The sequence below is a fragment of the Leguminivora glycinivorella genome, chromosome 7 (assembly GCF_023078275.1).
Source record: "Leguminivora glycinivorella isolate SPB_JAAS2020 chromosome 7, LegGlyc_1.1, whole genome shotgun sequence".
In the NCBI taxonomy this organism is placed as follows: Eukaryota; Metazoa; Arthropoda; class Insecta; order Lepidoptera; family Tortricidae; genus Leguminivora; species Leguminivora glycinivorella.
Window position 1 is genome coordinate 22,545,326 of NC_062977.1, and position 16,464 is coordinate 22,561,789.

At 38.6% G+C, this 16,464-nt stretch overlaps 1 protein-coding gene across 1 annotated transcript in view; it reads left to right on the forward strand.

Annotated features, from left to right (window-relative positions):
* LOC125227885 (protein outspread) overlaps window positions 1–16,464 on the forward strand; it is a 489,387-nt gene that overhangs the window by 428,709 nt on the left and 44,214 nt on the right. The window contains 1 exon segment of the mRNA XM_048132278.1: window positions 16,211–16,283. Within this exon segment, the coding sequence (XP_047988235.1) occupies window positions 16,211–16,283 (73 nt within the window).

A 16,464-nucleotide genomic window follows, 5' to 3' on the forward strand; every position in this document is an offset into this window, starting at 1 on the left:
GATATTGAAGATTTGTAGACAATAAAAGATCGGCCACACATGCGCGTTTCGAGCGTGTAGGCGGTTAGCGGAGCGTCAGCGGAGCGCAATGATAGCGGTGCGCCGGACGAACGCTGGCGTTGCGCCCAGCGAACGCCGCCGGGAACTAACCAGCGCGGATTGCAGGCGAAATTCCGCTCCGCTAACGCTACGCTTAATATAAACCGTCTTATATTCCTTTGCGTACAGAATCAGACATTGTTGCGTATATTACCCAAATGACCTAAAACTATGCTTTAATATTTTCGCCGAAACTGAGTTACGACCCGAGCGGCCTGTTACTTATTTCAGTTTATTTCTATCCTATTTGACTCGCTAATAAACTATAGTTCGGTTTAACGGGTCCTATTTTACACGGGTAAACTGATACTCTCGATCTGACTGTTTGAGCCTGAACTTAATTGTTTAAATAAAACAGTATAAAATATTACCATTTCTTTTAATGGATTTTAAATTACAGGTTTTTGTCTAGGACACGCGACAGAGAGAGTTTTCGATTAGTAAAAAAAAGGTCGCTGGTGCCGCGCACCGTGCTTTTATAGTGTCGCGACGGGGGAAAACCGCGGCGCTTCAGTCTTCATTCCTATTGGTCCGGCAGCTCGAGGCTCTGGCCGCTGCTCATTGGATCAGCGGGGTGACCGGAGGTTGGCTATCCTGTCTGTGTTGCCAGTCAGGGCGTTAACACTGGCTAACAAAATACTTACATAGGAGACAGAGAGGTTAGGTGTATCAAAATTAGCTTTAGAAAAAAGTGACCAATGTCTTCAGCTTAATAAAAAGCAGAGACTTCTCCATAATTATATTATTGAAGACGTACATAAACATATCGTGCACCCTCTACATAATTAGGTACTACATTTGTCTTTCTACTGACAGAATAAGAATCTTCGCTGGGCTCCCAACAGGTGTTGCAGAAAGGTGTTAAATGATAAGCGGACTGTAGTTTAAAGCTGAGTTTACTCCGAATTATGAGAAAGAACAAAGAAAGTGGTACAGTGAATTGTCGTTGGAGAGCGGAAGCAACGAACAGTAACAAAGAAAGTGTAAGAATTTTTGAAAAGCTCTAAGTTTTTGAAAAAAGCTGTCAAATTTGAATTTTGAATATTGCCATAGGTAAATTTGTGCATAGAGATTATTTGAATTACATATTATTATGTGACTTTAAACAATATTGATATTTTATTTAAAAAATACAAATTGAATAAATAATGAATTACCATGAATGCTTAATGAATTAAAAATAATACAAATGATTTATAAATGCGTAATGTCAACTTGAATTAATACAATATTGAATATTTGAATGAAAGAATATGAAAATTGAATATATTATTTAACAATTATTATTTGAATTAAATTAAAAATTAATGAGTTATCAAAAATGAATATAAGAAAAAGGATTAAAAACTAGGGGTTTTTAAACGATTCTTAACATGCTCCCGCCTTGGAGTCTATGACTTCAACAATGTGTAGACAGGGAGAGGATGGAAGATGCTGAGAACCCGTGCGATGCCGTCGCTGCCATGGATACCTCCCGAAGTGTAGCTGCTACGAACCGGTGAAGTTTGAGGGCTGCAATCTGTGCATGTGCATGAAAATAATGGATCGCCCCGTGAGGAAATGGAAAGGAATGAAAAAGGACTGAATTTACGTTGGATAATAATTGCCGTTAGTTTGAATCAGTGATGTATGTGAATGTGTGTAACCTGTGTAAATAAATAGGTGCATCCTCTAACACCTCATGCTCTCTTGACATGCTACCTATCAAAAGCTGCACCGTTTTGCTGTTCAGTAGAGGCCCTGCATGAAAGAATGTGAGTCGGTAATATTTGTATATGTACACAATAATGTGATGTATAAAACTGAGCAACCCTGGACTCTCAAGAACGTGACCGTAAATGGGGTTGCTCGGTGTTCCCGCCACACGATTGGGATTGCATCTGTGAATTATGAATGAATTATGAATTATATAGCCATCTGTCAGCGGCTCATTCAACTTGATGGATTGCTCGCCAGGATCAGCTATTGAAAACTGCTCCTCACAAGCGTTTTGTTCCGGCGCCAAGCTATGCCTGTGAACAACTGAATTTGTGAGAATTTCAGGTGCATATGTGCACACCTGTGTGTGAAATGTAGACCGCAGATTACGTGCTTTGCTGTCTACATTATTTTTCAAATCCTGAGTGGACACTTTGACTGTAGAATCAAGTTTTGAATATTTTTGTATCAGTACTTGCGCAGCTGACATGCTTGCGAAGTACACATCTTCGAAGAGTGCCTGCTCCTCTCCGATATTCTCTCCATTTGTGAATTCAGACAATATAATATCTATATCTATCTGTAATGCATTAAACTCGTCATATAAAGGCCCTATTCTGTCAAATCGTAACTTTAGTTCAGCAAACTGCAATTCGTTTAACTGTTTCTCGGCTGCTAAATGAGAAATAAACTGCTGAAAGGCCGTTAGTTTGCCTCTAATAACCTCACGCTTGTGATTAAGTTTGTGTAAATCTTGGTCAAAAAACATTGTGACATAATAAATTAATTAAACTGCCTAAGAAAATAAATTTATATAAAATGTCATGAATAAAATTTGCTATTCAAAAGTATCAGGCGCTCAAACTTAAATGCAATGCAACGCTGATATGAGATGCACTGATGGTTATGTAATCACTTAATGAGTTTGTTTACACCTTACCGGCAATCTGCAGTTAGACATAAAATTGACCTAAAAACGTGTTCGCGTAAGATTAAAAGTGTTTAAAATGAAAATTAGGATAGTGAATTATTGAAATGAATGTGTGATTAATGTATAAAAGTTAGGTATGAAGTTAAAAGTGTATTTGTGAATTTAAATGTTATGTATTGCTACGGAATGTGTTGAAAGGTTAGGACATGCCTACAAAAATGAATATTATGTGAATAAGTGTGAATATCTACTGTGTACCTACTGACCAAATTATGGCAATGAAGACAATGAATTTACATTTGCACTTGATGGAATATTTGTGAATAAATATGAATAATTGAATATGATAATAATTTGAATTGTATAGGTATGAATAGTGCAGTTGCAAAAAAAAACAAATGTGAATTGAATAGAAGGACAAGGAACGATCTCACTATTTCGTGCTTCCTCCTTCTGCGCTGACTGCTCCTGAATATGAATATGAATATGGATGGCTGCCGCTGTTCTCCACTGGATTGCTCCTGGATTGGTCTGGTTGGTGCTGGATGGGCTGGATTCCGTAACTGACTGACGGTTACGGTGAATTCCCACTGTAGTGGGAATTGCTCCGTGTGTCCGGTGAATGCTGTTCGTGAATTCACTCGTCGCTCCTGACTGATGGGACGCGATGAGTGTCAGCTCCGGAACTGGCACGTAGCTGGATGTGCCCTACGCCAACCTGGATGACCCACGGCTTCGCTGAAGAACGTCCGTTGAATATGTGGAGCTCGACTCGGTGCCACAATCTTGCCCCCTCACAATTTCGAAGGCTCGATGGACCATAGAAATCCAAATTGCGTGGATATGGATTCCAAATTGTATAAATGTGAAATATGAGAAGAACAAAGAAAGTGGCACAGTGAATGTCGTTGGAGAGCGGAACAAGCGAACAGTAACAACCGTAAGTTTTTGAAAGCTCAAAGCTGTCAAATTTGAATTTTGAATATTGCCATAGGTAAATTTGTGCATAGAGATTATTTGAATTACATATTATTATGTGACTTTAAACAATATTGATATTTTATTTAAAAAATACAAATTGAATAAATAATGAATTACCATGAATGCTTAATGAATTAAAAATAATACAAATGATTTATAAATGCGTAATGTCAACTTGAATTAATACAATATTGAATATTTGAATGAAAGAATATGAAAATTGAATATATTATTTAACAATTATTATTTGAATTAAATTAAAAATTAATGAGTTATCAAAAATGAATATAAGAAAAAGGATTAAAAACTAGGGGTTTTTAAACGATTCTTAACAAATAGTGTCGTTTTAAAAGAGACAGTGGTAACATTTGAATGCAAAGTGGGTCCTCGTGGTAGCCGACACACTGACCTGAGCTAACCAGATAATTATACGGCAGTGCTAGGTTTTAATGGGCGATCGCACTTAACTGATCGGAGAAAATGGACGTTTTTGCCATTGACTGACGAGATGGTGCCTGTGGTAAAATGGTGTGAATGTAGATAGATAGATAGATAGATAGATAAAAGCTTTATTTGAATGCTGCAATAACACACAATTACAAATGCAACACAGAACAACAAAAAGAGAAGAAGAAAAAAAACATACAATTGACTTAAAATTACGTACACAACATTAAAAAAATGCTTACCAACACTGTGTGCATTGCAGCAAAAACAAAAGGGTTCCGACTCAGCTATACGCTTCACCCTTTCGAGTGAGGCACTGATATTCTGCCGGCACCCAGATCACGTTACAGTTAAATAAATAAAGAAATGTGTATAAATGAAGAAATAGGTTAAGGTAATTTAAGGTAATGTAGTTATTTAAATACCTAATAGAAATATTATACAAATCATACACATATCGACTTAGTGTTGTTTTAGTCCAGCCTTGTGTTGTGTTGTATCTAGGTAGGTAGGGTATCTAGGGGGGCCTGTCGAGGCGAGTTCACAAACATGTGTCGGCGTTTGGATGTGTGCGTAAACATGGCGCTAGATAGTTTTATTCACTGTTCCCCGTGATCCACTGTCCCCCCTCTTCCCCTATAGGAAGAACACATTAATAGATGTGACACACTACTAAGATATTTACTTGAATTTTGCTCCGTCTTATATTTCTAGACATTTGCTGTCGGTCCTTCATCTACTTTGAATGCTTTAATAAGTTTGATCGCAAATAGTGTCGTATTTCGTTGAGTAAATATCTGATTGAAGTTTCAATTTCAGTTTCGACCAGCATAAATATCGCATTTTTACCGAAGATTCGGTTTTAATTCGGTCAGAAATCTGACAAACCTTTTATTTCGGCAGCACCATAACAGTATTTCTTACTGTCTAGACACTAGACGATGTTTTAATTTTCCTGCTTTGACATAAAAAAAAATTCACCGGTAAATGTACGGTAAAATCAAAATCATGGTATTTTTAGGTCGACTCACCTAAAAAATACCATGCTGATTTGACGACATCTTGCATTGATATCTATAACTACGTGAACAGATACTTATAAATATCTGGTCTCAACGAGACATAAGCTCTCTAACTGCTTGTGAACAAAAAGCTACCAGTGTAGTCGAAACTGTCGAAAGCTGAACTATTAATGTAGTGTTTAAGTGTTTAATTCCGAGATCTTACTACCCAATTAAAGTCAATGCGGCCCTTAAAAGAGAGTGTTAATGTTGCCAGATACAATTACCGCTGGTTTCTAATTTATATGTCGATGGATTACATGATAGGTACCTCTCTACTTCCTAATGTAGTCTATTCCTATCTAGGAATCAGTGTTAATTGCTACTGAGAGTGCGATATCTAGGATTATGGTAAATGCAAGGTGGAGTTTAATAGGCTTTCGTAAATTACCATTTTTAATAGAGTTGCTAAATAAAGTAGATCCATTATTGAAACCAAGTCCAGTATTGGAGGTTTGGAGTCTTGCTACGCCGCGGTCCCGGGTTCGAATCCCGGTAAGGGCATTTATTTGTGTGTTGAGCACAGATATTTGTTCCTGAGTCATGGATGTTTTCTATGTATATAAGTATTTGAATATTATAAGGTATATATCGTTTTCTGTGTACCCACAACACAAGCCTTCTTGAGCTTACCGTGGAGCACAGTCAATCTGTGTAAGAATGTCCTATAATATTTATTTTATAATCCGCATGTCATGTTCAAATCTTAGAATTGATGATTTTATGCTGCGAGATCAAATTCTAAAGTGACATTACATATAATGGCCAGCATTAACTATTATATGCTCTCTGGTCATGGCACTTAACAAACGTAGCACTAAAAACAAAAAAAAACTAGGAATTTTGTAGGAATCGTGTGTATATAATTAATATGCTTTTTGCCTTTACTTTATCTTACCTATTTTGCAAGAAGAAAAGACGATGAAGACATAATACCATGTCCAAGCAAACCCACGTCCATACTCTCCATATCCAGTACAGTACTGCATGGTATGCTCTAATTGCTGTCTCTCCGAAGAAAATGCTAGATTCTACTCGAATCCAAGACTTCAACTAACTGTATCCAACCAGTTTGTATGACAGCCGGCATTCCCCCCATGTTCCCAGTTTTTGCTTGACGCGGAAGCGGATTCCCGGTCCATACTCGGCGGCCCTACAAACTACGCCAATTAATGCGACGAATTGGTAACAAACTAGCTTTTTACCACCATTGTGTGGAAAGGGAACAAGTTGTGGAAATTTGAACATGATGCGAAGCGAGGGAACTAAAAAGGAAGTAATGTTTTCAATTACCTAAGTTGCAGTGGTAACAGGTAAGCGGATCGTTTTGAAAATGGCAAATGTCTGTGAAATAATTTACATGTATTACTTCCACACACTATACTAAAAAACCGGCCAAGATCGTGTCGGGCCACGCTCAGTGTAGGGTTCCGTAGTTTTTCGTATTTTTCTCAAAAACTACTGAACCTATGGAGTTCAAAACAATTTTCCTAGAAAGTCTTTATAAAGTTCTACTTTTGTGATTTTTTTCATATTTTTTAAACATATGGTTCAAAAGTTAGAGGGGGGGGGGGACGCACTTTTTTTTCCTTTAGGAGCGATTATTTCCGAAAATATTAATATTATTAAAAAACGATCATAGTAAACCCTTAATTCATTTTTAAATACCTATCCAACAATATATCACACGTTGGAGTTGGAATGAAAAAAAAAATCAGCCCCCACTTTACATGTAGGGGGGTACCATAATAAAACAATTTTTTCCACTTTTTATTTTTGCACTTTGTTGGCGTGATTGATATACATATTGGTACCAAATTTCAGCTTTCTAGTGCTAACGGTTACTGAGATTATCCGCGGACGGACGGACGGACGGACGGACGGACGGACGGACGGACGGACGGACGGACGGACGGACGGACGGACGGACGGACGGACGGACGGACGGACGGACGGACGGACAGACAGACATGGCGAAACTATAAGGGTTCCTAGTTGACTACGGAACCCTAAAAAATAGTAAACCGATTTTCATGAAACATGGCTAAGAACACTCCCGACTAACTCAGCTTTCAGACAAAAAAAACTAAATCTAAATCGGTTCATCCGTTCGGGAGCTACGATGCCACAGACAGACACACACACAGACAGACAGACACGTCAAACTTATAACACCCCGTCATTTTTGCGTCGGGGGTTAAAAATATAAATTTTCACGGAAATAAAATATTCTAGGACATTTTAACACAAATTGTACTATCTAAGCCCTGCAATAAGCTCAAGAAGGCTTGTGTTGGTATGCTTTTACTCAGGAACTGTCTGTATATATCGCACAAATAAATGCCCATCGGAATTCGAACCCAGGATCGTTCTTCTTCATAGGGTCACTATGGAGTTATGGACTAATCCGGTCGCCCGGCCGGCCTAGCCGAAACGACAATCTTTGATGCTAGGCGCCGATCCAAACGCAGTTTGGCTCTGGCGCGATAAGAGCGAAAGAGCAAGCTACGATAACGATATTATCGTAATCGTTTGTGCACTTGGCTACGTACCCGGTCGTCAAATAACTCGTAAATGTTGGGAAGGCTGATTGATAGGCAGATAAACCTACTTACACATTTAACTCTTTTTATACGCATTCTTCAACGGCTGTCAGAATTGCGTAACCCATAAGTCAATAAGATTTAAAACTTTAACAAAAAACTATACCTCTAGTAAATGGTTAACGGTGCAAGTTTATTATGATTTTTATGTCTTTGGTTATTATGAACGTTCGTTTGAATTTAGTCAAATTAATGAATTGAAATGCTTTTTCCCGCGTACTAATCTAATCTTGTTTTTCCATACAAAATTTGGACCCCCATATCTCCCCATATACCTTAGAAGGTGAATTTTGAAATATCCTTTCTTAGTGCTCCTCTACACCTTCATCATCATCATCATATCAGCCCTTTATCGCCCACTGCTGGGCATAGTCCTCTCTTCTAGTACGCCACTTTTTCCGGTCTTGGGCTAGTCTCTACTCTCTACACCTTAAACCTTATAAGGAACCTACGTGACAAATTTAGAATCTCTAGGTCCAGCGGTTTCGGTTGTGCGTTGACATGTCAGTCAGTCAGTCAGAGTCAACATTTAGATTGTGAAATGCTGGATTGACGTTTTAGTGGAGAGACGTTTTTCTAATTGGCTTCTTATCTGATGTTTCTACTCATAAAGGTGGAACTGAGACTGCAGGTAAAATGTTTGTATAAAATATACCTTTTATGTATAACAGACTCAAAGAAAATTTTATTTTGAAAGTGATTGAGACTGCATGCCTCTAGCGACGTTTATTTTTAAGAAAACTAAAATACATATAATAAAAGCTTTGCTTTTAGGTATTGTAAAAAACAAAATGGCTTTTCCATACATTCCGACTAACGTGATGCCACTCATTTCTGTGGAACAGCCAATTTTTTTTCGCGATTTCAACATTGCTCCCATAATAAAAGTTCATTGTGACCTCAAAACTCACTATGCAAAGTATGATTGGGCATTATTTCACCCTCTATGGTATCTGTCTATGGATGGGAATAATGGCATGAGGTACAGCGGGGCAAATCTCGACGGGGGGGGCAATTGTAACTAATCCATTTTTTCCATTATTACACTATGATGTTCAGTTCTACATGTATCCACTGAACACGCCTACCATATATAACCGGTGGACACTCTATTTAATAATGCAAACGTTGTAAAACACGGAAAAAAATTACCAGTTACATTTGCCCCCCAGTCGAGATTTACCTCGCTGTACCTTATGCATGAAGTCACAAGAATGAAAATCTAGATAATAAACCCTTTAAAAATACTTGTGGTATCAATGAAGATGTAACAAACGCTTGCATTAAAATATGAAAACAAAACAAAAAATAATTCTAAGGTATCTACGCCTCCCGCCGTTCACACGTTGTCGATATTCAAATTAGAGCCTCCAATAAAACTATTACATCACACGTACAGTAATAGTTATATAGTAATAGCTATATGTGGCACTTAACGAAATATTCGTGTAAAAAACTTCGTGAGCAGGGGGCGATGAACTGAGAGCTGGTGTGTGCCACTTTGAACAGAAAGAACCTTTTTTTTTTAAATAGGAAACAGGTAAATTATTTGACCATAATCTCACCTGATGGAAAGTGCCGATGCCGTCTAGGACGAAGCATGTTTACCTAAAAAATGTCTATTCACTCTTGATTTAAAAAGATCCAAATTATAGTTAGAATTTTTTTTAAATATTGTTAGTAGAATGTATAAAGAAAGAAAGAGTGCGTTATTTGTTTTAAAAGAGAGCAAAGGTGTTGCTTAGCCGCTGCTGGTGCTAATAAGTAAGCAAAACATTTAAAAAATTCTAAATTAATACTAAATCTACATTTTGAAGAATCCCCGATCCCCGAACATAGTGGACAACTTTCATCAAACTTGGCTAAGAACACTCCCGACTCCCGACTAATTCAGGTTTCAAACAAAAAAACCGGCCAAGAGCGTGTCGGGCCACGCTCAGTGTAGGGTTCCGTAGTTTTCCGTATTTTTCTCAAAAACTACTGAACCTATCAAGTTCAAAACAATTTTCCTAGAAAGTTTTTATAATGTTCTACTATTGTGATTTTTTTCATATTTTTTGAACATAGGGTTCAAAAGTTAGAGGGGGGGGGACGCACTTTTTTTTCCTTTAGAAGCGATTATTTCCAAAACTATTAATATTATCAAAAAACGATCTTAGTAAACCCTTCTTAATTTTTAAATACCTGATCCAACAATATATCACACCTTATGGTTGGAATGAAAAAAAATATCAGCCCCCACTTTACATGTAGGGGGGGTACCCTAATAAAACATTTTTTTCCATTTTTTATTTTTGCACTTTGTTGGCGTGATTGATATACATATTGGTACCAAATTTCAGCTTTCTAGTGCCTACGGTTATTGAGATTATCCGCGGACGGACGGACGGACGGACGGACGGACAGACAGACATGGCGAAACTATAAGGGTTCCTAGTTGACTACGGAACCCTAAAAACGAAATCTGAATCTATTCATCCGTTCAAAAGCAATGATACCACAGACAGATAGAAAGACACGTCAAACTTACAACACCCCGTTGTTTTTGCGTCAGGGAAAAAATACACCAGGGTGGCTAGCCGAATGGCACAATCGCTCACGAAACGCTCACGAAACGAAGCGCTAGTAGATATCTATCTCTATCGCGCTTGCGTATTGGCGCGACAGAGCCAGCGGCGTATCGCTTTCGTTTGGCGTCGGAGAAATGCCATTCGGCTACGGGGCCAGAGATTCTAACCCCGAGGTGAACCCTTCCGAAGGGAGTGAAACATATTTCTCCACGCTATTCCAATAAAAACTCAAAAGCGTGAGATTAGGTTGCCCCGCATGTATAAGTTGCATTTAAGCTTTCTGATACCATAAAAAACTTTATGTCAAATAATACAAACCATAAAATGGCCACAGACTCCACAGTCGTACTCCGCTACGGGCGCCATGTGGAACGAAGCTGCGTGAGAGTTGATACAGATACTGCGCGTGCGCGAGACAGGACTGACTCATGTGTCCGACGATTAACCCTTGCTTGCATGATGCAACCATCTTGTATACAATTTGCCAGTTCAGGTGTTTTAGAAATATAAACATTAATAGCTCTGCGTACGAATGGAAAACCATAAAATCTAATACGTTGCATTTTCTGGCGCCGCATCGCTTGAGGCGCGTCTTACGTCTTTCCTATACAAAATATACTGAGGAGTCGTTTTTTAAATTACACGCGGGCGACGCGGCGCTGGCGTCCGTTCCGCGTCGTACGACATGCGTCCTTTCTGTATATTTTACGCCTTAAATAGCGCCATGACGAATTCGTTCTGTCTTAGACCCTCGTCCACGTGACGTAGATGTTACAATAGAGGGCGTGGCGACTCCAGGGGGCGCTTATCACTCATACAAGCCGTACAGACTGGTGCATGGACGTCGGTAAGGTTGCTGGTACACTGGCAGCAAAATCACACAGTAAAGAATCATCGCAAGATCGCAACATATGGATTTTGTATTCATTCGCACGCCCTTACCGTTAAGCCAGCGCTTCATTAATTTCTTTCTAATGCTATCCTGACCTTCAAGAAGGTGACAGCTGACAGTTTACCTCGCCATCGCTGGCGAGGTCTGTCCGATCCCCGATTTAAGTTTTCATGCAACCAATCCTAATCTGTAGGTGATTTTGCGACTCAGTCTGCATTCTGCAGACGTGACCTGCCCAGTCTCATTCAAGCTTCATCATACAGTTTTAACACTCGCGGGATATACAGCTCACATGCTTTCTAATCAAAATACAGAAATACAAATAAGAACACTCCCGACTAACTCAGCTTTCAGACAAAATAAAACTAAATCTACCACTAAATCTGCCACAGACAGACAGATAGACAGACAGACGGACGGACGGACGGACGGACGCACAGGCAGACAGACAGACAGACACGTTAAACTTATAACACCCCGTCGTTTTTGCGTCGGGGGTTAAAAATCATCATCAAACAGCCCACAGGGGCAATTTTACATGTCAACATTACAGAGTATTAATTAAAGTTAAACAAATTAAATTAATAGAAGTAGTAATCATAAAATTAAATGATTAAACTAATTAGTATAGACTGTACAAAAATTGTTGCGTCTTGAAACGTCAGCATCCTCTGTATACCCAGACCTTAACCCTTAAATGCCTTTTACACTCAATTGCTAATGTATTGAGCTCCGATTTCATTGGCAATGATTGCACGCCAGTCACCCTGCGTCATCAGTTCCAATGAAATTGTAAGCATCTTGGCTATTCTTTAGTGGTAATTATACATTGATCCTGAGAAGGGCTTTTGTGTTTAAAAGGCTTTATAAAGGAGGCATATGATGATGATGATTTGCGCAATACTCTAAACCTGTTGCCTTAGTAACTACTCTTACACTGACGGTTATACATGGTGCTCGTGAGCATTGCGTGAGACTTTAAGAGCATATTCCTGATCCCATTTTAAGACTATCATATACACTTTTCTAGATTTCGCCTAGTTTCAGAGTTATGACCAATTTAAAAAAAAAATCTTATTGTTACTCAGTACAAAAGGCTTTTTTAACGATTTTGATGCCATTGTGGAGAATTAGTCTCACTATCCTCATTGATAGATGTCCAAAAGTCCGAAATAAAAGCTTTCAAAAAATTTGATTTTTAGAAAAAAAACGTCAAAATTCATTTGAAGTGCTAGTTTTATGAATAACACTTTTTATGTGAAAATACATTCGAAAACAGTAAAAAATAAATTGAAAAAAAAAAATTTGGCAAAATTTCCTTATGTGAATTAAAAAGAAATCTTTCCTTTAGCCTCAGAAATGCGTAGGTAAAATTTCTCGCAATGCTCACGAGCAACGTGTATTTATATGTATAATTGAGCCTAATATATGTTTAGGTATATTCACTATAATATCATATTATTAATATGTCCTGAAATGTCTTATTTTGAAAGGCATTTCGCCACGGATCATGACATGCCTGGGCTTTGCTTTGGCAATGAATTTCCTCTATAGGTTGGGTGTTGGAAGCCAAGCCTCATTTTGGGTCATCGCATCAACAAAGGAATTAAGTATTGGGTCTATATGACTCCTGTGCAAAAGCACCTTTTTATCGAATTTCTGTTAAAACTTCGAAAGCAATTACACTTAAAGGTTACCCTTTAATCCTGGAAAGCCACATGTCTATACAAACTATCAGAATCCTAAAATGTATTGAAGCGTGCAAATTGTTTTTCGCCACCGAATCACAGTCGCCGTGAGGTCAAGCGCAGTAAAAGTGGCTGCCCATTGGAAGGTAGTGAAAGACGGCATTGTCTAAGGGTCCCATCTCTCCCATGGCGAGAGCATACCTGCCCCTTCCCACGTAATTAACATTCTATGGAAACTGGGCGTTTATTAGAGCGTTACCTGTATTCGTGTCGTAAGTCATATGGCGATCACATTGGCCAGTGATCATTTTAAGATTGCATTTGGATAATTTTGTGTACCTATACGCTACACGGATGAAACAACGCACCAAAACATCTGACGTCTTAAATAACTTTTATAAATATAGGTCCCCTATCAAAAAGAGAATTTCCTTGCCCCGGTTCTTCGACACACCATATCATCACAAAAAAATACTTCAATACGAACATACTCGTACATAAAAAAAAAACGCAACCCGAATACAGAACCTCCTCCTTCTGCATAAAGAAGTCTTAAAATCGTTTAGTACTATTAATCTCACTAATTTGGGATTCTCATTTTATTATTTATCATCTTTTGCATGCGGTTTTACAAGATATTATTAAGTTTTTTCAACTACCCTAAGTTACCTAAACAATCACACTATAATACAAAGGTGAACAACCTGACCATTCACACACATCCCAATCTGCACAATTTGACACGTATAAGAATTCCTGACCCTTCTAATTGGGCATTAAAATTAAACCTTAAATAACAGTCAAATTAAATCTCACAATTTTAAACTTAACTTCAAAGTCATAAGGATAAATCTTCGGGCAAACTCGCGGGTTGTCGTAAAACCTGCGCCGGCGCCGAAGTCCGTTAAGGGTCACTGCACGTTGCAATCAATCAATATAACAATTAGTTGGTGTCGGTAATGCTGTTTGAGACTTGTTTTATAGCACCTAGGTGGGCTTTTCTTCGACAGTTGAGGAGAAAACGTTCGTTATTGTTGTCATTTAACTATTTGAAATTATTAATACCTGATAATCTGTCAAAATCAGGAAGTAAGTTTAATATTTGCATTCTAAAAGAATATTGTCATATGTAGATTACAAGATCCTGCCAAAGTCCGGACTTCGCCCCAAAAATCCTGACATTTCCTATTAGGTAATTTCTCCTAGAAGTTACACGATGAACCACTAAGTATATTAGGTCAGTGAAAACAAAGCTATTAGTTATAAGGCTTAGGTTATTAAGGCCTCCGCTATAACAGTCGTCATCTGAATGCGGTTCCGATCCAGGTTTCACTGTAATTATCGTCTACAGTCTGCTCTCGCGCAATTATCGATTTCATTCAACGCCTACCACGAGATATATCGTATAAGCTGTAGTAAAATAAATAAAAGCATAGGAGGGCCTTTTTTTTCAAAATTGTCCACCCCACTTTTTTTGTAATTTTCAAACCTTCTATTCCGTTACCGCCATACAAAATGTATGAAAAGTTGGTGACGGAATGGGAAAAAACCTTAGGACACTTTTTTTTTTCTGTTATTAGGATTGAAACTTGAAAGAGCTGTAGATTCTGAGTGGAAACCACATAAAATTTTCCAAATCCAAAAAAAATGGGGTGGACAACTTTGAAAGAAATGGCCCAGAAATTAAAAAAACTAATTTAGTACGGGTTAGCACATTGTTACTGGCAAATTCTCAATGTAAATTGAGACTCCAATGCCTGTTAAGATGCATTCTTACGGGTAGATGTCGCTATACGCCACCCTAAGGCGTTTAAGAATTGATGGAAGGCATGGATAAATTCGCACACTCACAGCTGGCCTCCGTGGCGCAGTTGGTGAGAGACGGCTCCGGCAAAGCGGTCGCAGGTTCGAGTCCTGCCGGAGGTGTGAATTTTACATTTGTCCTTTAAAAATATAGACGTTTCTGCATGATAAAAAATTTTGCATGACATCCTTACGGATAGAGTATATTACAAATTGCATCTAAATCGACTAGACTATCTCTTACCACAAAAACCCTCAAGTTATTAAGTCCCCCGGCATGCCATACCCGACTACTCGTACCTCGTAACAGTCGTCATCTGAATGTCGTTCCGATCGAGGTTTCACGATAATTAGTGTTCGCAATGTGCTCTCGCGTAATTACCGATTTCTAACGTTTCACATCTCCGATAGGGCCGTGGTCGTGGGACAGTCGGCGTCAGTATTGGCACAGTATAATAAAGATACTATCGACACCCTTGAGTTCTCAAACCGGTGTTGCCTTTGAGCCATCTTGGACATCGCGTTTTGTGGGGGCCCATCTTGTGGGGACGAGTCACCGTCTGCCGAAAATAAAATTGCATACCGTTTTATTAGGCAGGCGTCCGGTTTTTTATCCCATAGCCTAGTATTTAGTCCATCACTTCCATCCAATAGCCTGGTTCATTTTAGATTTCATTAACTCTCATAAACTCCTTACACCATGGCGGGTACGGGCGAGGGCAACATCAGCTCGGAAATCCTCTATGGAAAGCGGTCACCGTCACCTATGGACGCCTGCAACTCAAGGAGTGTCACATGCGCGTTGCCAACCCATTAGAAACTTGAAGTCCCAAGAAGGGTTTGGGTTGCCGACGACTCAAAGGACAATAGACAGAACAAATTAGTTCCGTCACCAGCCCACCGCACCCTCGTTGAGCTCTGTATCCGCTATTCTGTTTCCGCTAATCACTTAAATAGCGTAACTATTAACGGATTAAAAGATACCGAAATTGTGATATTTCAATGACAGGTTCAGCTCAGCCAACCTCATCTCCCGCACCGTTGAACACAAATCTTGCGTTTAAAAACTTCCCATAAAAACGAAACGCCAGACCCGACCCAGTCTAACTGTTAAATTGGCACTTCAGCTGGATTAATCTTTTGTTGCTTTATTGTTATTTGTTATACACATGTGTGAGATACATACATACGTGTTAAATGTAACAAGTTATAATACAGAATTACAGGTGTTAAGTTGCAACCTGTTATATATATTTATTAGTCGTCGAGTAAACAGTGAATTAAAAATTTGATTTGATTTGTGATTTTATAAAAAAATGTATAGGTTACTTAGTGATCAACGTGTTTCCATTTTAACATCTGATATTGGATTACTTTTATCTGTTTGTAAGTTATTAATGTTATTATTAACACAAACATTATTTGTTTTGTCAACAGGGCCGACACAAACGAAACGCGACATTTCCCGGAGGCCAGACGGCGAGCCTGCTGCAATCTTCAACGGCAAGAAGTAAGTCCACTAACATTGCATTTAATTAGATAAAATATTGTAAGATTGATTTTGTTTAGACCTAAGAAGGCCTTTTTTAAGAGGAACTTTTTCTACGCATATCCCTCAGGTCATGTGTAGGGACGGGCCTGGAATGATTGTGTTATGTTTGACTCCCTACGCTGACGCTCCTAACCTTATC